The sequence below is a fragment of the Barbus barbus genome, assembly GCF_936440315.1.
Source record: "Barbus barbus genome assembly, chromosome: 2".
Classification (NCBI taxonomy): Eukaryota; Metazoa; Chordata; class Actinopteri; order Cypriniformes; family Cyprinidae; genus Barbus; species Barbus barbus.
Genome location: NC_136730.1, coordinates 9,563,944 through 9,585,566, shown reverse-complemented (window position 1 = coordinate 9,585,566; position 21,623 = coordinate 9,563,944). Strand labels below are relative to the sequence as shown.

At 36.7% G+C, this 21,623-nt stretch overlaps 2 protein-coding genes and 1 pseudogene across 6 annotated transcripts in view; all 3 read left to right on the top strand.

Annotated features, from left to right (window-relative positions):
* The first annotated feature begins 11,206 nt into the window (after positions 1 to 11,206).
* Positions 11,207 to 13,233, top strand: LOC306881043 (zinc finger protein RFP-like; annotated as a pseudogene). Its single transcript has 5 exons — positions 11,207 to 11,528; positions 11,615 to 11,703; positions 11,785 to 12,025; positions 12,109 to 12,245; positions 12,905 to 13,233. The product of its transcript is annotated as a zinc finger protein RFP-like (transcript).
* A 499-nt stretch (positions 13,234 to 13,732) lies between these two features.
* On the top strand, positions 13,733 to 16,982 carry htatip2 (HIV-1 Tat interactive protein 2). 2 transcript variants are annotated; one of them, XM_079438714.1, is made up of 6 exons: positions 13,733 to 13,922; positions 14,720 to 14,903; positions 15,313 to 15,420; positions 15,935 to 16,072; positions 16,185 to 16,246; positions 16,414 to 16,982. In XM_079438714.1, exons 1-6 carry the CDS (start codon positions 13,807 to 13,809, stop codon positions 16,628 to 16,630), a joined length of 825 nt encoding a protein of 274 aa, XP_079294840.1. In that variant the 5' UTR covers positions 13,733 to 13,806; the 3' UTR covers positions 16,631 to 16,982. The 2 variants fall into 2 exon arrangements, with proteins under 2 accessions (XP_079294840.1, XP_079294841.1); XM_079438715.1 differs by having other exon boundaries at positions 13,735 to 13,831; positions 16,414 to 16,900.
* Positions 16,983 to 17,540: 558 nt separating this feature from the next.
* Positions 17,541 to 21,623, top strand: part of prmt3 (protein arginine methyltransferase 3) — a 70,620-nt gene continuing 66,537 nt past the window's right edge. The window contains exons 1-6 of one of the 3 annotated variants that reach the window (XM_079434007.1): positions 17,541 to 17,586; positions 17,820 to 17,940; positions 18,857 to 18,939; positions 19,022 to 19,071; positions 19,145 to 19,250; positions 19,630 to 19,786. In XM_079434007.1, the coding sequence (XP_079290133.1) occupies positions 17,571 to 17,586; positions 17,820 to 17,940; positions 18,857 to 18,939; positions 19,022 to 19,071; positions 19,145 to 19,250; positions 19,630 to 19,786 (533 nt within the window). In that variant the 5' untranslated portion in view covers positions 17,541 to 17,570. Of the gene's footprint in view, positions 17,608 to 17,819; positions 17,941 to 18,856; positions 18,940 to 19,021; positions 19,072 to 19,144; positions 19,251 to 19,629; positions 19,787 to 21,623 lie in introns of all 3 variants that reach the window. The other 2 variants (XM_079434006.1, XM_079434008.1) reach the window with 2 other exon arrangements.

The following is a 21,623-nucleotide window of genomic DNA, read 5'->3' as shown; positions in this document are numbered from 1 at the left end:
GCAGGCTGGAGGCGAGGACTGGGGATCCTCCAATCCCGAGGTGGTAGATTGCAGGGAGACCCGAAGCGCAACCGATCCACTGGACATGGCGTGCTGAGGATGAGCTGAGGGGCCTTCCTGATGCAGCTGAGGGAGGACTGAAGGACTGGCTGACTGGTACCGAGGAGGCGGGAGAGGGAGGCTGGGAGGGAACACGGAAGGACTTGAGCTGGACGGAACCAGCGGAGACACAGGAGATTCAGGGCTGGACGGAACCAGCGGCGACGACGGAGATTCAGGGCTGGACGGAACCAGCGGAGACACAGGGGATTCAGAGTGGGGTAATGCCTCCCCAAACCAGTCAATAAGAGTTTCTTCGAAGAGGTCCAACAGTTCCTCAAAATAGCTTCCAGAAACCAGCTGTTGCTCACCCTCAGCGGTGGAAGCGTGGGCTGGGGATTCCTCCATTCCCTCGATCTCCACTAAGACTCCCACGACGCACGATGTTGCCGGCTCACACACCTGGTCAGTCGCGTCGAGTTCGGTCTCCGGGGCGATGAGTGGCTCTGTCACTCTCAGTGGTGACGGCTCTCTCTGCGCGGCCGGCTCGGGCTCTGCGACTGCGGTGGGCTCTGGCGAAACCTCCGTGCAGAGAGTTGGTGAGGGCTGGCTGGGCTCTGGATCGGGAGTGGGGCTGGAGCTGTCCTCAGCAGGGTCACCGAAAATAAACAGTCCATTATTTTCCAGCACCCACTCCACGCAAGCGGCAAAATTCTCCCTGGGACCGTTCGCTGGTAGGCGTGCCTTACACTGCTCGCTCAGGTTGGCGATGTAGAACACACAGAGCGAGCGGTCTTCAAAGTGTGTAAGGCGCGCCAGGTTGATGTAGTCCATGGTGTGTTCCACCAGCGAACGGTCCTTCTGCTCCAGGCAAAGGAGTAGGACGGCGGGATCCATACCGGAAGGGAGAGGAAAAAGAAACAAAAATGAGCAAAAAGAAAAACGCCGCTAAAAAAAAAAACTGTTTCGGTCTGCTATTCTGTTACGGAACGTGCTTCCAGACAGGCGGAACAAACACACGGGCAACGGGATATCCAAAGAATAAGAGGTATTTAATAATAAGAGCTTTCATCCAGTAACATCAAATAATAGCAGACAAAATGGCAAGGGTGAACACAGGCTTATAAAGGCAGGTCATCATTAGGGGAGAACAGAAACAGGTGAGGAGCTAATTAACTAATCGGGGAAACTGGGTCAATGGAAAACAAGGCAAAAACAGAACAGACTCCTGACAACAACACAGCACAAGCCTGACATATAGACTTTATATACTCAAAAAATATCTGTCACTGGTGCAGTACCTTTTCAAAAGGTATCCCTTTGTACTATATTTACCCCTAAAAGGTGCATATTAATACCTTAGAGGTGCGTAGGTAATTGGTAAGGGTACTGCACCAGTGACAGTACAATCACTTTTGTACCTTTTTTTTCTGAAAGTGTGGTATATTCTGTTATTCACTCAACATCATGTCTTTCAAAACCCTGAATGCCAATCAAACTGGAATAACTTATTAACTCTCTGTGATTTTTTCCAGTATGTCCACAGAAAATCATGAAGTGCACATCTACTACTTTGATGATCGTGCTTTTTGGAGCTTGGTAGTCCCAGTCCCCATTCACTTTCACCATATAGCAAAAAGCAGAGGAAAGCAATTTATACATGTTTGGAAGATGATGACTGAATGGTCATTTTGGACTATCCTGTTAAAAATCATATGTGATATTGACATTAATAGGAACAATGTAAATGCTGCAGGGTTCAGTTTGAAGTAAGGGTGAACCAGGTTTCACAGATTACTGAAATCACAAAAACTCTTGGCCAAATGGCAATTACACGTTTATGCACATATTTCCTCCAACTTTTGGCTTATATACTGTAGTAAATAGTCAAATGTGTATGCTAAATAACTCATGCACCTATTTTTGTTCATCACCCAAAAGAGACCAAGTAGCCTAATTTTTTCCCCCAGCAGCCCAACATCATCCTCTTTTCATCTGATTTGTATCCATCTGAATAAGATTTGTAAAAATGTTCCCATCCCATTCTTGTTGCGGCATTTCCTTATCATCCATTCTGAAACGAAACGGAGAACAGAAACCATCATGAGTCTGAACATCACAGTCGGTCGACCCCTAAGCAAACATCTTGGGCCTTATGACTCGCCCATCTTCTCCACCTCTCCAATTAAGTTCAGTCACGGGGGTGAGAGGATCTTCTAATGCCTGCTAATCTCTAACACACACACGACCCTCACTCTCACTAACACAGCCTGGAGATAATCATCGAACCACCCAGGCAGCGAGAGTGAGAGTGTGGAAGAATGAAACGAGCCCAATCCCTGCAAACCTTCCTCATCAACCAATAAATGGAGAATATGCAAATGCTGATTTGGTAGGAGGAGTACTGTAGGGTTTATAGGGATTAGTGCTTGTTCAGCTTAGCTCGCTGCAGAGCTAGCACACTAATACAGGTGTTGGTAAATTGTTGTTAGCCTCCAGCTAATTTGGTTCCTTTCATTGTGGCATTGTGCTAGCATCTTGGCCATTTGTAGTTGTGTTTGCTCATTGGCAGGGAGAAATCTCAGTGCTGTGGTGGGTCTGATATGATCCTCCGCTTGGCTCAGAGTCCACACTCTGGGGTACTTTGGATCATCTTAATGAGGCTCTTAAAGCCAAAGTCCTGCTGAGAGGCCAATGAAGACCTAGAAGATGCTGATTCCACCTTTTGTTGAATAAGATCTTGTTTCGTAAATGCTCATGCTCATGTGGTTTGTTTCGTATGAATTTTGGCACAGTATCAATTTGGTAAAACTGAGAAACCATTCTTGCTCAAATCAGTCGTGACTGATGTGGGAACGAGTGTAGAGGTTAGCGACTTAGCATGTTTCCAGACGAGAGGTTGAGTTGCACACAAAGCTGAACCTCAGAGAACATCGGCAGTTCAAAGAAGTCATTAGGATAGTCCAGACGCGTGACAAAAGGGAGATTTGAAGTCTGCAAACAGCACAGATGGAGAAACCTAAATCAAACATAGACATCCGCTATAAGAAGCTTTCTCTTATTATAGCATTTCATAGAAAACAAAAGGCTCAGTGCTTACTTTTTCTCTTGGGAAAATCTGGGAATCTCCCAAGCTCACTCTATCTATCTATCTATCTATCTATCTATCTATCTATCTATCTATCTATCTATCTATCTATCTATCTATCTATCTATCTATCTATCTATCTATCTATCTATCTATCTATCTATCTATCTAAGGCTCAGTGCTTACTTTTTCTCTTGGGAAAATCTGGGAATCTCCCAAGCTCACTCTATCTATCTATCTATCTATCTATCTATCTATCTATCTATCTATCTATCTATCTATCTATCTATCTATCTATCTATCTATCTATCTATCTATCTATCTATCTATCTATCTATCTATCTATCTATCTATCTATCTATCTAAGGCTCAGTGCTTACTTTTTCTCTTGGGAAAATCTGGGAATCTCCCAAGCTCACTCTATCTATCTATCTATCTATCTATCTATCTATCTATCTATCTATCTATCTATCTATCTATCTATCTATCTATCTATCTATCTATCTATCTATCTATCTATCTATCTATCTATCTATCTATCTATCTATCTATCTATCTATCTATCTATCTATCTATCTATCTATGCAAACAGTTTGTAATTGTAAAATAGCAATTGCTAGCAATTGACTGAGTTGTGTTTTTAACGTCAAGTTTTCTGTATGTTTTAGAACCTGATTCAATTAAAGACAATTATTGATCGCCTTGGAATTATAAGGTTCTATCTGACATTTCTGTCAAAATGGAGTCATTCGCATATTCTTATTCTGTGACAACTTACATTATGTGATGTTTCTTTTGTAAGCTGTGTGCATTTTGGGCCTTTTTTAGAAAACAAAAAGGCTTCTATCTACAGAAGTCTATGGAATGCAAAAACTTTGAAGATCAATATCTCAAAATTGCTCAGAATGCAGATAGAACTTTATAATTCTCATTTGTGTTTTAAAGAACCTACAGTCTACACGAAAAAGGTACAGAAGCTTTCACTGGTGCACTGGTACTTTTGAAAGGTACTAATATGTAGCATGAAGATACTGATATGTGACCCTGGACCAAAAGTCATAAGTCACATGGGTATATTTATAGCAATAGCCAAAAATACATTGTATGGGTCAAAATGATCAATTTTCCTTTTTTTGTCAAAAATCATTAGGATATTAAGTAAAGATCATGTTCCATGAAGATATTTTGTAAATTTCCTACCGTGAATATATCCAAACTTAATTTTTGTTTAGTAATAGCATTGCTAAGAACTTTTTCTCAATATTTAGATTTTTTTTTTTTTTTTTTTTTTTTTGCACCCTCAGATTCCAGATTTTCAAATAGTTGTAGCTCGGCCAAATATTGTCCCATCCTAACAAACCATACATCAGTAGAAAGCTTATTTATTCATCTTTCAGATGATGTATAAAACCTAATTTCGAAAAATTGACACTTAAGACTGGTTTTGTGGTCCAGGATCACATACTGTATGTACACTTCTGGTATTAATATGTACCATGGACAGCTCCAGTACTTTTTTTTTTCTGAGATTGAGGAGCTTCGTTTTCCCTTTTGTAACAAAACCAAAGATCTGTTGTAACATGAACAACTTTTCTTCAAAGAACTATACACAGCTTTTGCTAGGATGCTGCAAACAACAGTGAAAGAACCATAATTTTTATTGTATCTAAGATGGTGAGTGACAAACATTTTCATGTACCTCCTGCATAGCAGAAAATAACTCAAAGTAAATTCATTTGATGACGCCATCCCTACAAGGAAACTTTGGCCAGCCCTGCGCTGTAATACACTTCACCCTCTCCTCCCATTGTAAGTTAACGTATCTGTGCTTAACACAGCATGCCGGACAGATGTGCTAATGCATTTCCAAGTATTAACTGAGCCTGCTGTGGCCTGGCAGGGGCCTCATCTACGCTCCCATCTCCCTCTGTGTCGGGCTGCTCTAATCTGTTTGCTCATTTAATTACGCCATTGTTTTGGATGAGTTGGCAGGAAGCCTGGTCAAAGCAGGTCTGAGACCAGCTTAGCTGATGGCATTTGGGCCACAAAGCCGAGCTGAGCTGCATTGATACTAAGCCTGGATCGGCCACTCTGCCAGCACAGAGACTCAGTCTGAGACGAAGGTACCTGTTTAATGAGTAATGATGAAGTTGTTTAGTTATGTAATTGTCTACACAAAAACTGTGCAAAAGAGCCATTTTCCCCCAAACCTAAATGATGTCCACATTAAAAATGAATGAATAAGAAATACTGTATATGGGAAATAGGACTTTTTTTTTTCTTTTTTTCTTTTTTTTGCCATGTAGGGATGTAACGGTATGAAAATTTCTAATCACGATTATAGTGACCAAAATTATCACGGTTATCAGTATTATCACGGTATTGTTAAAATGTGCTGGAGATGTTCAAAAAGTACCGAAACATAAATCACTTCACCAAGTTTCATACTTAAAAATCAACAAACAGCAAATAAAATGACTTTTTGTTTGCATAATCACTAAAACAATAACATTACCAGTGAGGTCTGGATTTTAAATGACAATTTGACTGACACCAGTTTAATAGCATGTTCAAATAAATAATGTAAATGTTCAAATAAAGCTTTGAAAAAGTTTAACATAAAGGTAGACCACACATTTCAGCCTTTAAAGAAAAGGGTTAAATTAAAATGATAATTAATAAATGATTATATGTATTTTATCGGCTCCATAAATAATCCTATATAGCATATCTGAATTGTTTAAATGTACATAAGTTTGTTTTTCATCAACCGGTTAAAATTTACAGCAGGTCATGCAAATTTGGTCAATTTTTTGGCCAGACAGAAACTGCACACAGACTGAATGTAAATAAGTGTCTGTAAATCCACTCTCTGGCAGCAGGTGGCGCTTTATATGGAAAAGCTGAATTACAGCTGATTCCTGTGAACTCCGCGAACACTTCCTTTAGGTATTACATGGAGCTAAGATGAAAACAAAATGCCATCGAATTGTTTCTGAAGACAGTCAGATCCTTCAGAGGTACATTCATATGATTAATTCATTGATATATTAATTTGTATAATTCCCTAAGCACTCTTTTAAAACCTCCCAGCTTTTCCGCCCTATTTTCACTCAGAACGAAACTACTGTGCTGCTGTGCGCACGTGAGACTGTTACTGAAAACTCTGCTTTATGCTGGACAGTATTTATTTATCGCGAGTTGTTTAAATCACGGTAATCGAATACGGTTTTTATGATAATTAAAATATGAAACGGTAATACTAACCGCGGGGAATTTTATCATGATTTATCGTCAAACCGGTAATCGTTACATCCCTATTGCCATGTATTGCTTACAATATAAAATTGTAATAAATAAATAAATATGAACTAATTTCTGTTTAAAAACTTTAAAACGTTTTAAAACAAATTAAATAATTTATTTAATTATATATATAATTATATATAGTTCATTTAGATTTTAAATAATATAGAAAGTATTTCATATGCATATTCATGTTTATTATTACAAGCATTATTAAAAATGTTTAAACAGTACATACATTGTTTAATATTTATTATAATACATTGCAAGGAAATATACAGTATATACACTATATGGAAGCAGATAAATACATGTGTGTGTGTGTAGTCTTGTAATTATAATATGTAATATAATAAATAAATGTATTGTAATTTATTATAATGATGTAATGAAATATAATACATTTGTTTTAGAATTAAAGTTTCTAAATAAATATAAATACATTTAAATGACATCAATTAAAGATTGTGCAAAATGAATATTACAAAACATTCACTACCTATTGTTTTACTGATTATATTCTGATTACTCTCATCATGTCAAAATATGATGTAAAATACAACATTCTTTAAATAAATAAAACTGATGAACAGATTTTGGTCTGATATGAGTAATAGGGCGTTAGGCCAGCCGCTGTTAAGATTATCTGACATGCAAATGTAAAATATAACAAGGCAAACGGTCAAGTCTAATGATGTCACTCCTGTTCAGCTCTGGGATTGTGAAGCCTGTGATTCCTGCACCTCTGGGACCACTGAAGAATTAAGCTCACATTATTGGACAGTGCTTTTTTGACAGTAACTGACAGTTACTTTTGACTGTAAAGGGTATTGAGCTCTAATTAAGATAATCCTCACCCATGGATCAGCTGGGATCGGCCTGCAATCCGCAGTCCCTCTGTGGCAGCTCCCCGGTTTTGTTCTTGAAACCTCCTCATCCCTGCGCAACCACTTGCCACTTGATTTGTCCTGACGTCCCGAGACGCCTGCCTCCTCTTTGGCCCCTTGCAAGCTGCAGATCCTGCAAAGGTGCTACAATGAGGAGCAGATTGTGCTGTCAGGCTCCATTAATGGCCATCATTAGCATCACACTCAAGAGTCAGTGGCTCTGCTGGCTAAGCCCTCTATGTCAGTGGGCAGGTTTCAATTGGCCAGGATATGGGACATATTGCACTGCAGTGGGGCATTAGGCCTCCTGGTTCTGTGGATTCTGGATTAGACATCCATTTTTTAACTTAAAGATCTCAGAGTCATTTGGAGGCTTTTAATACTTTTGCTGTGAAAATGCTACATTGAATATTATTTCAAATCTAATTTAAACCTAGAAATAAACTAGGTTTTATGGTTTTAAAACATTTTAAACAAATGTTATAGCCTAAAATTAATATGAAATATCTTGGTCACTATAATTTCTACATCACTATTCAGGTTTTCAAGTGTTGCTGTCAAAGCAAAAGAGGGGCTATATATATATATATATATATATAATTAACTTTTCACTCAAATAGGTTTGCTGGTTATGTATTTTTTATAAATAATAATTTTTAAAATATCTAATACATTGTTTGCATTTTTACTCATGATCAACGCATTTTACATACATTTAAAATACAATTTATATAAAAAATTTTTTTTCATTAACAGTAAAGCATGCCAAAATTGACTTATAGACCTATTTTTCCATTCATTAATTCATAACTTTATTTATTTATTTTTTTCAACCAACTTTATAATAGACATTCTAACTTTCTGTCATGATTTAAATACATTTTACTTTAAATTCTACTTTTTAAAATTTTTACATTTAATTTACAATTTAATTCTAGTTTAAAAAAATTGTCAACAAAAAAATATAAAAAATCAATAAGCTTAATTATGCATTAATTAGTTAATTAGTTAATTAATTAATGTATTTATATTTATTTATTCATTTATTTGTTTAACAGTCTTATTCATTCATTGGTTATTTGTTTGTTTGTTTGTTTGTTTATTTATTCGTTTATCCATTCATTCATTTAACTGTCTTATTCAATCATTAATTTATTTGTTTGTGGAAATGCCCTATTCATTCATTAATTAATTTATTCATTCTTTTTTTAACAGTCTTATTTATTTATTCATTTGTTATTTATTTATTTACATACTTATTATATTATTATTATATGGTTGGCACTACTTGCTTTTAATAACCTTTTTGAATGTGCCACCTGTAAAGACAGACGTCAGTCAAAAGATATTAAAAAGTTTAATGCACTTACATGCACTTAAGTTCCCACTAGCTAGTGTTTATCTGTAGCCTTCTATTTCTTAGAATTATTGATTGCGAGGTGTAATTAAAGATCTGGTTTTGCTGAGTTAGAATTACAAGTAAAAATGCATGACTTCAAGAATTCACATCCACATATCAAGCTGTTTTGACATTTAACATTTAACAAGTGTTTTTAATGACACTGTGAATGAAAACCCTCCTCTGAACCTCAGCATGGCCTCAATCGCATTTCCTACATACGCTCATCCGATCGAAGTCAGGCCACAATGACTCAACATGTGTGTATGACAGCGACCTACACAAAGCCATCTCTCCTCCGCAGGCTGCCACAGACCCCCACTAACATGGGACAATAGGAAGCCATTTTGATTCCACTCAGTGGTAATTAACAGACTATACTCCGCCGGCATCTCCAGAGCTCACCGTGGTCACCCTGTTACTGACAGGACAGCAAGATCGAAGCCTTTTGTTTTAAGCGGCGAGGGGGATGTGGATTCATTCATGACGCATTTTGTCATTCTTCCCTGTCCTCGACGAGATTGGTTTAAGCTCAATAATAGAAAAAGAGCAGCTTTTCAGAGGGAGGCTTAAAGTTAAAAAATCAGCAGGGAAAATTCATTCATTGCATGAGCATGTCCAGATGCACTGTGGGTTGCTTTCGGAATAACACTTCCTTACTTGAGCTTTACAGTCATTTCATTCTACAAGAGTAGTCCAAGAATGAACTCTGTGGCTGCATGTATTAAAATATGGTTTATTGGACATTCATCTGTCCTTAAGAAAGAGATATTTTCTATTTCCCAGATCATTTTAAAGAAGGAATAATGAAAGTTGATATCAATAGCCTTCTATAAATCTCCACTGCATTTGTTCAGTAACATCTGAAAGAGGATTGCCAGCTGACATATGGGTCTATTCATACCAGCGGCCAACAAACGTTTGAACAAGAGGTGGAATTTAAACAGTTGGACAATAAAATCTGCTTTAAAGGATTGGAGCATATGGTGTGGCCTCATTGACTGTAGAGGAAACAGTTTAATTCACAACTTTGATATGTTTAATGATACAGTGTAGTGCAGTTTTGCTCCATTTGAAGACTTGAATCATGCTTTCCTCTAGTGATATTGGTAAAATATGTTCATTTGTGAATTGCACTTTCTGGTATGAAAGTCTTTCCACAGCTTTACAGGAATTAAGCACAAATACAACATTAAACAGAAAGAGATAACTGTTATTGAATGTGTTTCATCATCAAAAGCACCAGTGTTAGATTAGTGGCAGGCAAGAGCCAATCTTCTGAACGCAGGGGCCCCCAAGTATTAAGCAAGGGAAAAAACAGGGTTCACAGATCTTGGGTTTACACTGCCATCTACTGGTGAGAATAAGGCATCACACATGAGCGCTTTTGGTTACAGGTGCCATTGGTCATTGTAGAAATGACCTGTTTTCAGTGATAAAGTGAGTGGAATTTTGGCACAAAATTTTCTTAAGAACACATCATGTCAAACAAAACTACTTAATCTAGGCCAGTGATGTGACAACATTTATATTTTTAGAAGTAATAATTATCAATTTAAATATTATTTTGTTAAAATACAGTTTGCAAAATGTTTTTAATTGTCTCTCTATTCAGTCTCTAAGTAAACAAAAGAGAAAGAAAAACCCGAAGGGCGTAAGTGACATTTTTGGTGAAATGGAGATATATACATCAAATGAAAGCTCTTAATGAGCTTTTTCTACTGGCAAAAGTACTGTCATCCATGAGTGTACAAATTTGTATTATAAACAATTGAAATCAGTACACAAAGTCAAACTATGGTATTTTTTTGTTTGTTTTGGCTCTACTGTAAAGTTGGTGAAATGTCACTTCTGGTTCTCAACCCTCGATATGAAATAAATTCACACTGTGAGACATAAAGTCAAGTGGGAAATAAAGCTGAAAATGTGAGATTAAATATAAATATGAAAATATGAGATTAATATGTAACATGAAAAACACAAAATAAATTTGCCATGTAAAGATTTCAAAAAGAAAAAAAAAATAGTTGCTGGTTATTGTATCTTTCAGTTTTTTTCCCCTCTGCTGTGTAACTCAATCAAACAATCAAAACTATATCGTGTTGTTTTACAATATTAAAAAAAAAAATTCATACAGAATGTCTTGGAAATCATGTATGAGATGCTAGAACAAACTACAAACCATTGTCATTCAAAGAACGTTTGCATATCAAAATCATTAGGGTACTAAGAATGTGATGGGACTGTGATATTAAATTTAGTACTGATCTAAACTAATCTTTACTTCTTAATAACATTACTTGTATGTTCAGTATTCCAACAAATATTAAATGATAAAATCCACATTTCAGCTCTGACATCCTCCTGTGGTGCTGTAGATGAGGAGCCTCCAAGTGGATCTGGACTGATCCAGTCTCCACTGAAAAATGCCTGAAAGAATGGAATAAATGGAAATACAGTAAAATATCTGACAACACCAGTCAGTTTATGCAAAATGTTGGACTCAAAAAATTTGAAGTTCTCTGTGATGTCTGTGAAGAAACAAAGATGAAAGCCTTGAAGTCCTGTCTGGTGTGTCAGACCTCTTACTGTGAAACACCTGGTTCTTCATCTGAAAGTCCTGAGCTTAAAGAAACACAAATTGATGGATCCTGTGGAGAATATAAATCACTATATATGCCAGAAACATGAGAGACCTCTGGAGCTGTTCTGTAGAGATGATCAGACGTATGTGTGTGTGTTTTGCTCTGATGGAGACCACAAGACTCACAACACTGTTCCTCTAGAGGAGGAGAGTAAAGAGAAGAAGGCATGAGATACTGTTAACATTAAAATACAATAATCTGGTTTTAATAACAATTAATTAAATGTTTGTGTGTTCTGGTTGGTCTGTAGACTTATATGATGAAGACACAGAAAGATGTGCAGCGAATGATCCAGGACAGAATCAAGAATATTCAAGATGTGAATTACTCAGCAGAAAAGTGAGAGGATATAGAATATTAGATGGGTAATGATTTGATTTCCCTTAAAAAAAATTAATCTGATTATTTAAAGTAATGTATTTTTCAGAAAAGCACAGATCGAGAGAAAGCAGCCAGTGTTGAGCTCTTCAGCGATCTGATGTGCTTCATTGAGAGATGTCAGGCTGAGCTGCTGAAGATGATGGAGGAGAAGCAGAAAGAGGCAGAGAATCAGGAGGAAAAGCTCATTCAAGAGCTGCAGCGGGAAATCACTGAGCTCAAGATGAGAAACACTGAGCTGGATCATCTCTTACACACTGAGGATCACCTCCAGCTCCTACAGGTCAGTGTCTCTCTGTCTGCTCACATCACGGGACAACACTCACACTCTTCATGCTGAGGGATTTCTGCTCTCTCCTGCTGTAGATTGATCCATCCCTGTGCAGTCCTCCACACACCAGGAACTGGCCTGAGATCAGTATGAACACTGATGTGAGTGTGGAGACTCTGAGGATAGCTCTGACCCAGCTGCAGGAAACTAGACAAGAAACTCAATGAATCTGGTAGGTCAATGTAAATACAGCACACAAATTTTATTTTTACAGCAGTCATGCTTTATCTAGGGTAATATTGTGGCTGCAGAGGTCACAAATGCTCACCAAGGCTGCATTTAATTAATCAGCAATGCAGTTAAACATAATATTGTGAAATATTATAATTTAAAATGACTGCTTTCTGTTTTCATACATTTTATAAAGTAATTTATTCTCGGTAATTTATTAATTTATTTTCAGCAGACATTATTTCAGTCTTCAGAGTGACATGATCATTCATAATATGTTGTATAATATAATATCTCATCATTCTAATATGCTGGTTTGGTGCTCAAGAAACATTTTTAATCACTATCAATGTTGAAAACAGGTTTGCTTTTTTTTCCTCAGGAGTTTTATTTTTGCTAAATAAAAGTATTATGGCAACAAACTATAGCCTTTGGATGCTGGTTTATCCACAATTGTTGATGTTTTATTATTATTTGCCTCCACAGTGTTAAGGGTGATGCAGCATTTTACAGGTAAAATGTGTCATTTGTACTTTTCTTTCACATTCAGAGATACAGATACACATATGACAGCTGAACATATAATCACTTGTACCAAATATTTTTTGTTAAATATTAAGCACATCTAAATTCATATTCTCTGATTTCTCTCTCTCTCAGTGGATGTGACTCTGGATCCTGCTACAGCTCATCCATATCTCATTCTGTCTAATGATGGGAAACATGTGAGACATGGAGACATTAAACAAATGCTCCCAAACAACCCAGAGAGGTTTGATCACTATCCCGGTGTCCTGGAAAAAGAGGGATTCTCCTCAGGGAGATTTTATTTTGAGGTGCAGGTGAAGGGAAAGACAGACTGGAATTTAAGAGAATCTATTAACAGGAAGAGACAGATCATGGTGAGTCCTCAGAATGGATTCTGGACTGTGGCTCTGAGGAATGGGGATGAATATTGGGCTTGTACTGGTCCGTCTGTCTGTCTCTGAGAGTTAAACCACAGAAGGTGGGAGTGTTTGTGGATTATGATGATTACTTATTTGACTCATTCACATGCAAATCAATTTATAACTTTTTGAAATGTTTTTTGTTGTTGTTGTTATTCTGTCTCTCACTGTTCAAATAAACCTACCACACACACTGTACTATATAATATGAGTAAAAGTGAGGTAAGGTGAACCAGTGGTTAAGTATAGCCACATGTCAATAAAATTATACACAGAGAAACTCAAAAGAATGAGTTCAGGACACAGTACAAGCCAGACTCAAACCTGCACCACCACATAAGCAGCACAGCTTTTTTGCTTTTTTTGAGAGGTGTTCATGTGCACTGACACTGCCACAGTACTTTAGTATGTAAAGTGATGACTTTCACGTTCTGAAGTGATTCAAGTGCCAGTAAACCCAAACGCAGTCGTGCTCGTGAATATGCTTTTAAAAACAGCTGGAACACGCTGCATTCTATGCATGCAGGCGTTCCACGCACGCGCAGTGTGATACAGTGGACGCTACAACAGGAAGAAGCTCCAGCGTATCAACTACCTCTGTTTATCGACCTTGGCATGAATATATTTGAGAGTAACTGGGGTAAAACCTTAAGCTTCTTCACTGTTTTTGTTGTGGCTCTCGCCGCTGTTTTTAATTATCTGGAGAATTCAGAGACCGACGAGATCCCAAGGTGAAGTATCCAATACAGTCCACTACAGTCACTTCTATTGCTATGTAACTTATCGTACTATGCAAGCTTTGTCCTGCCTGTGCTGGCAATATGTTTTTTTTTCTACAGTACGTGATCATTTTGATTCTCGAATCTCGCTCATAGCAGCCTATGAACGACCACACCTCGTGATAATGGCAATTTTCCGTCTTTATTGTATTTAGGTAAATAACGTCATCAAATACTAAAAAAAATACAGAAGGAGAATTTGAATCAGAGAGATAAAGAATAAAATAACAACAGTAAAAATGAAAAAAAAGAGAGCATGCTATGCATGATGAAATAAGTCGACTGGACGTGGCTGAATGTAATATCAATTCAGTAAATCTGCTAATAATATTTCTCGAGTTCATTCATGTCGGCAAACGACACCTTTATTGTCACGTGGTACTCGATACTTTTCTCAGCATGGACAAACCACAGCTGATTGTTATTATATATATATATATAGGCTACTGGATAAGGATTTTTAAAAATCATTTGAGAGATTTCTGGGGCAGATTAACATTAGCATGCCAGGTACCAAATACTGGCATTAATGGATTTCAACAATTCCAGACATGTAGGCCTATTTTAGTGTAGCTACAGTTCTTACCAGTAGACAATCGTCCTGAGATTTGATTGACTCAGTGAGCGCCGCTCATGAAGCAGTTATTAATACACCTGTTTATTATAGTACACATGTGCAAATTCATGCACTGTCATGGTGATGTTGCGAGATTCAAACGGTTGCGTATGCAATTATTTCTTCATTACAGAATGGATCTGAACGCGATGGAAGAGAATTACCGGAAGAAGAACAGCACGTGCTTCATTCTCGGCGCTTCAGGTGAGACCGGAGGGGCGCTGCTGAAGGAAATAGTGCAGCGCAACATCTTCTCCAAGATCACTCTCATTGGACGAAGGCAGCTAACCTTCGAGGATAAACCCTATGAACATCTGGTAATGTGTCAAGTTTGAGAATGTTACGATGCCCATGTACAGTAGCCCATAATTTGTTTGGACACTTATTCATGCTAAAAATTTAAGAATTTTGAATAGCAAATATCAAATGAAGTGACTTAAAGGGATAGCTCACCCAAAAATGAAAATTCAGTCAACATTTACTCACCCTCGAGTTGTCCCAAACGTCAAACCTGTATGAATTCCCTTCTTCTGCTAAACACAAAATAATATTTTGAAGAATGTTGATAACCACTGACTGAATTTTCATTTTTGGGTAAACTTTCCTTTTAAAGAAAGAAAGCACAGCACAAGGTTTAATATTTTGTTGTTTAATGCAATGCAATTTAAAAAAAATGTTATGCAGGACTTTATTCTGACTGTTTATTGTCCTCCTTGTTCTCTTCAGGTGCAAAAGGTGGTTGATTTTGAGAAGCTAGATGAGTACGCTGAGGCTTTTCAGGGCCATGATGTTGGATACTGCTGTCTAGGAACAACCAAGGCCAAAGCAGGAGCTGTATGTTTCAGATGTGATCATTTTGTGAACTGTACTGTATAAATGCATGAAGGACTTTCTGCTGAACCTTATTTCAACTTGAGAAATATAAAAAAATGCTTTTTCTCAATATATGTATAACATAATTTTCAGACAAAAGATTTGCACTCGCTGTCTCTTCTTAATGAGTTTTAGTTTGCATTTAGTTTATGTTAAATTAAATTAAATTACAAGTCATTAAGATCAATATTTGTATAATTGGAATGTATGGTGAGACAAAAAATAAATGCAAACTAAAACTAATTGGCAATGCAAGTAAAGACACTTCAGCAGCTGATGAACAAAACATTTTTAAAATAAATTATTAATAATATAATTATTATTATAAAATCACTTTCTGTTTTTGGTAAACAATGATGCATTTGTGGGGAACCCTTTGCAAGTTTACATTTCATGTTCATTTTTTGTGGTAAAGTTGGTTAATTGGATAATAAAAAACATAACCTTTTGTGCATACATTTGTATGGGCTTACAGGAAGGGTTTGTGCGGGTGGATCATGACTACGTACTCAAGTCTGCAGAACTTGCCAAAGCAGGAGGTTGCTCACATTTTCACCTCGAATCCTCCAAAGGTGCAGACAAAACCAGCAGCTTTCTCTACCTGAAAACTAAGGTATTATAACTTGTTAAAATTATATGGCTTATTTAATTTACAGAGCAAAGAAGTGCAAAGAAGCTTGTATTTTCATGTCATTCAAGCCAATCCAACACTGGTGTATTTACAGGGACAGGTTGAAGCAGAAATTGAAGACCTAGGGTTTGAGCGTTTCTCCGTCTATCGACCAGCGTAAGTCCCGCTGCTTTTTTTTGTTCTAAAAAACAAGGAATAAAATCTGTTGTGATTTCTTATACTCTGCGTATAGTCTCTGAGGTCATACATCTTTGTGTTGTGCACGTCTGATTTTTCAGTTATTTCTAAATCATCATTATATGTGATTGTTTTTTTTTGTCTAGGGTGCTCTTAGTGGACAGAGAGGAGAGCAGGCCAGCCGAGTGGGTGGCCCAGAAATTTCTTGGTGCATTCTCCTCTGTTTTCCCTACAATGTCTATTCCCATCACAGCAGTGGCCAGGGCTATGGTTGTCAACACACTTAAAGATGGAGAGAAGAAAGTGGAAATTCTCGAAAACAAGGCCATATGCAATCTTGGAAAAATTGGAGACCAAAAATAAGACTTTTATTCTCACATTTCTTTACTTAAGTGCAATTCTGGCATGGTGTGGTTCTTCAGTAGGATAAGCCAAAATATTGTTTTACTGCAGTTGACTTGGATGTAATTATCATATTAAGTAGTTTAAAAACATATTCAAAATATAGTACTGATTGACTGCTTAATTTAATATGTGCTGTGTTTCTTTATGCTTTATATTAGGGTTCTGGTGCTTTGTTTTGTTATGTAATTTTATATTGCTCAGGAAAAATAAATTATATTCATACTTGACAACTATTGTGTATATAATAATATTATTTTGTGTGTGATATCTGAAAAGTGGATTAAAACAGTCACCTCTTCAGTCACAACTGAAAGACAAAAGCATTTATTTGCTGTATTAAACTTCATAATGTACAGAAGCTGTTTAGCAGCTATACAGTTCAACTGCATGCAGAATATAAATTTTTGAACTTTGCAGCTGCACATATAACATATATATTATGTTCAAACTTCATGATTTTGTAATGCTTTTAACCAGCATTGGAAGAGTTCACGTGTGTGCTTGACTCTCGCTTTCTTTCTTATCTAACTCATTCTTTAAAATTAAATAAAAAATTAGCTTTGTAAATAATTTCCACACGGAAAAGTGACAATACTAATTCACACACTAGCCATACTGTATATAGAAATATAGTGCAAGCCTTACAATAGGCTAATTATGGTGAGTCTTGAGTGTAGTAGGTAGGCCTAGTGCGTTATTCTAAAATTACAAAACATAAAGATAATGGGTTGTACCTGCTTTTTGATGTTTTGTAAAAATGCACAAATACAATACGCACTTAGACACAAACACAGAGGCACACGGTTACTGCGATTACTAAAGAAACAGCGACCTCACATGGCGACAAAGGAGAATTGCACCACAATAAGAATGACCCGGATGAGAAAAACGACTCAACATGGCAGCGTACACAGGTACACGTGAGTCTATGAAATGTGATGCATATATTTGCTTTAACCTATGATGCGATTTAAACTGCGTTATTCTAGCGAGCTGGATAGTGTAATTTAATCTTAGCTGCAGCTCGGCATTTTCAAATGGTGTAATTAATGGTGTAACACTGTTATTTTTGTTAGTATTTCTCATAACCGGTTGTTTAGGAGGTGTTTATGAGTTATGGGTTTTGTCATTGTATCCTGTGATGTAGGAGATGCTGACTGCGAGGTGTGTGAAGATGTACCCGAGCTGTCTGACAGTGATGAAGAGCAATGGCAGTCGATGGAGGAGGGATCTGAACACATAACAGTCCCTTGTTTACTCTGTGACAGGTAACATTCAGTGGAAATCACTCATGCTGAGGCTTCCAGAAAGAAAACTGAAAGATGATTTACTGTGATCTGCTCGTGTTTGTATCTGCAAATATAATAATCCAGCAATATATTTCCATGTTTACACACCCACTTATACTTATATGTGAGAAAATCTAGCGTGCTATTTCCAAACTTAAATAATTTGCTTTTATGTTGGCTTTTTATAGACAGGGGAAACTATTCAAATGTATGATATTGTTACTCCTTTGTAACAATCTCTTTGGCTATCTTATCTTTTTCTACACACTATTAGTGTAGTGTTAGATTTATAACCTAAAGAGCAACATTTTAACATTTTGATTTAAGTTAGATTAATAGTGCTAGAAGAAGAAAAATGTAGAGAAATGCATCACAAATACAAACTCTTTTTGGATGTCAAAAGTATGGATCTATGAACCATTATAATTTTTGTATCATAGATTTGTTCATGTATTATTTCCACTTAGTAATTTCAATGCTTCAACATAAACATATTTTTATTAATTGCCAATGCAGTATTTCTTCAACAATGTTTTTGTTGGGTTAGTTAAGTATTTTTATTTTATTTCCATTAACAAAAATCTTAATAATTTTAAACTTAACTATTTTATACTTTTAGTTTACAGTAAATAACCCTGATCTGAACTTTGATTATTCATTTATTTATTAAAAAAAAAACACAAAAACTGAGTAAGGCTTTGATTTTGTGTGTCAGAAATGAGCAGGGAACTTTATACAAGCAGATCAGGAGTCTAGGTGTATATGTACTTCTTTTTTCCAAATTTGTGTTCTGAAAAAAGTGAAAAACCTCAGAATTTGCATTTTTGGTTGAACTGATCCTTTAAGAATAAAGGGTTTGTTTTGTACTCAAGTATCTGTGTCTCACTTTAAACAGGACTCTCACCTCTGTGTCTGAAACAGTACAACACTGTAAGGCAGATCATGGTGTGGATATTCCAGCTCTTGTCCAAAAACACCGTAAGTTTTCCAAACAAGGACTGCTCAGTGTGCTGAGTGATGCCTGATGTCTTGAAATACAAATGTTTTAATTTCTCTTTAGGGCTTGAGGACTATAGCTACATAAAGATGATAAACTACATTAGAACTGCAGTAAGTATCCGTTTAACACACTCAGTTGCGATAAGATGACTTGATGCCTGTCTAAGCTGTGTGTGTTTTGTAGAAATGTTCTGCAGAGAGTTTGCTACTTGCTTCAAATGGTCCATTGCCATGGGACAGTGATGAATATATGAAACCAGCGTTACCAGATGACCCATTATTGCAGATAGGTATGAGAATCATTGTTTTTGTCTCATTTATACGGACAAATTCCTGCTGTTTTCTATCTTACACGATCCATAGTCACATGATCCTTCAGAAATCATTCTGGTTTGCTGCTCAAGAAACATTTCTTATTACGATCAAGATTGTGCTGCTGAAATTTTGTATGCACAAAGTGATTTCCTTTTTTTTCAGGATTATTTGAAAAATAGAAAATTCATAATTTCTAACATTGTAAATGTTTTACTGTTACTTTTGATCAATTTAATGCATCATTGCTGAATAGGTATATTTAAAAAAACGTATTAACTTTATAACTTTTGAGGATGTGCTAATCTTTCTTACATGTTTGAAACACATTTGTGCTACTGGCTTGTATTTTGTCAGATGTTGAAGAGTTGTGCGAGGCTGCAGCTGTGACGTTGAGCCCTGCGGCTGGTGATCAGGTGTCTCTTCTGCTTCAGAGAGCCAGACAGGCTGAAGACAGAGCTCAGAGAGCTGAGGAAGCTCTGGCCCGGGCCATGGATGATCTGCACAAACTCAAGTCAGTATAACCTCAGCACTGAATCACTGTGGCTCAGCTTTTTAGTGCTATTTTTCCTCAAAGTATAAGCAAAATAGCATTATTCAGCTTGTGGAATAATGTTTATGCAAACTTTTGTTCAATCACTCATCTTTAGTTTGATTGCAAAAATAACACAATATTGCTTGTGCCAATCTTAAACATGCCTTACCTGATAGTATGAAGTTCAAAAAACACGTCATCCAGCGGATTTTTGACAGTTCCAGGGCTTTTGAGAAAACTTCAGATTTTTGTATTCCTACTCGTGGATAGTGGATTGAACCCAGTGCATTATGGGTGTTGGAAGTTTTCCTTTTTTTGCCACAGCACCCCCCCCCCCCCCCCCCCCTTTTTTCTTGAGTCATGTGTCATAGATTTTAAAAATGTCTTTTCCTGCATAGACAGACAGTTTTTATTAAAACCACATATTCCAGCAGTGAGTTACCTTAAAGGAATTTGAATTTAGAAAAAAAGAAGAAAAAAAATTGGTTAACATTTACATTTACAGTCATTTGGCAGACACTTTTATCCAAAGCGACTTACAATTGGGGAATACAAAAAGCGATTCATCTTGAAGAGGCAATTAGACAGAGGAAGTGCTCGTAACACCAAGTCTCAGTCATTGTTCAAATAAGTACAAGCTAGTAAGGGAGAGAGAGAAGGATAGAGGGAAAGATTAAGATGTTTTTTTTTTTTTTTTGAGTTTAGGATGAAGTCAAGTACTGACGAAAGAGATGTGTTTTCAGATGTTTCTTGAAGATTGACAGGGATCCAGCGCTCCGCATAGGGGTGGGAAGATTATTCCACCAGCCAGGAATGGTGAACGAGAATGTTCTGGAGAGTGATTTTGAGCCTCTCTGTGATGGTACCACAAGGCGTCGCTCACTAGCAGATCTCAGACTTCTGGAGGGGATGTAGGTTCGTAATAGTGAGTGGAAGTAGGAGGGTGCTGAGCCTGTGGTAGTTCTGTACGCAAGCATCAGTGTCTTGAACTGGATGCGAGCTGCCACTGGTAGCCAGTGCAAGGAGATGAAGAGAGGTGTAACATGCGCTCTTTTGGGCTCGTTGAAGATCAGTCGTGCCGCTGCATTTTGAATCATTTGTTAAAGGGATAGTTCATCCAAAAATGAAAATTCGGTCATCATTATGGCACAAAAAGGAGATTTTTTTTTGTCCATACGGTGAAAGTCAGTGGGGTTTAATGCTAAATATTTTCTTTTGTGTTCTGCAGATAAAAGAAAGGTTTAAATTAATGCAGAATATTACATTTTAGGTGAACTATCCCTTTAACCCTCATGTATTGTTCCGGGTTCAGCTTTGATTTTTGAGTTGTCGGAAATATCAGTTAACTTATGTTTTTTTTCTTGAAATTTTGTGACTTTTCCTCATTTAGGGTCATGAACATGCATGCAAAGTTTCAACATGCTGATGTGTTTTGACAGGTCCAAAAGAAATTTGTTACGTTCGTACTGTTCCCCGGGTCAATTTGACCCGCCTATTTTAATGCTATTTTAAGGCAACTCTACAGACCCAAAATAATAACATATCTCGGTTATATTTTGATATTTTAGTTTTTTACTATCCTATGAAGCAAAAAGAGTAGCTTTTCCCCACTCATTTCAATACAGAAAAATATTTTGTCAGCCAAAGATGGTAAAAATGAGCAATCGTTTCTTTTTTCAATCTATCTGAAATACTATTTAACTCATGTTGTTATTCTTGAAATTTTGTTATTTTTTCTCATTTAGGGTCGTGAACACACATGCACAGTTTCAACACACTGATGTGATATGAAATGTAAATACAGAAATTATTATAC

Coding starts and splice junctions, on each gene's coding strand:
- htatip2 (XM_079438714.1), top strand. CDS start 13,807: ATGAATATATTTGAGAGTAACTGGGGTAAAACCTTAAGCTTCTTCACT. Junction 15,421..15,934: donor CCAAGGCCAAAGCAGGAGCT/GTATGTTTCAGA, acceptor ATGGGCTTACAG/GAAGGGTTTGTGCGGGTGGA. Junction 16,073..16,184: donor TTCTCTACCTGAAAACTAAG/GTATTATAACTT, acceptor GTGTATTTACAG/GGACAGGTTGAAGCAGAAAT.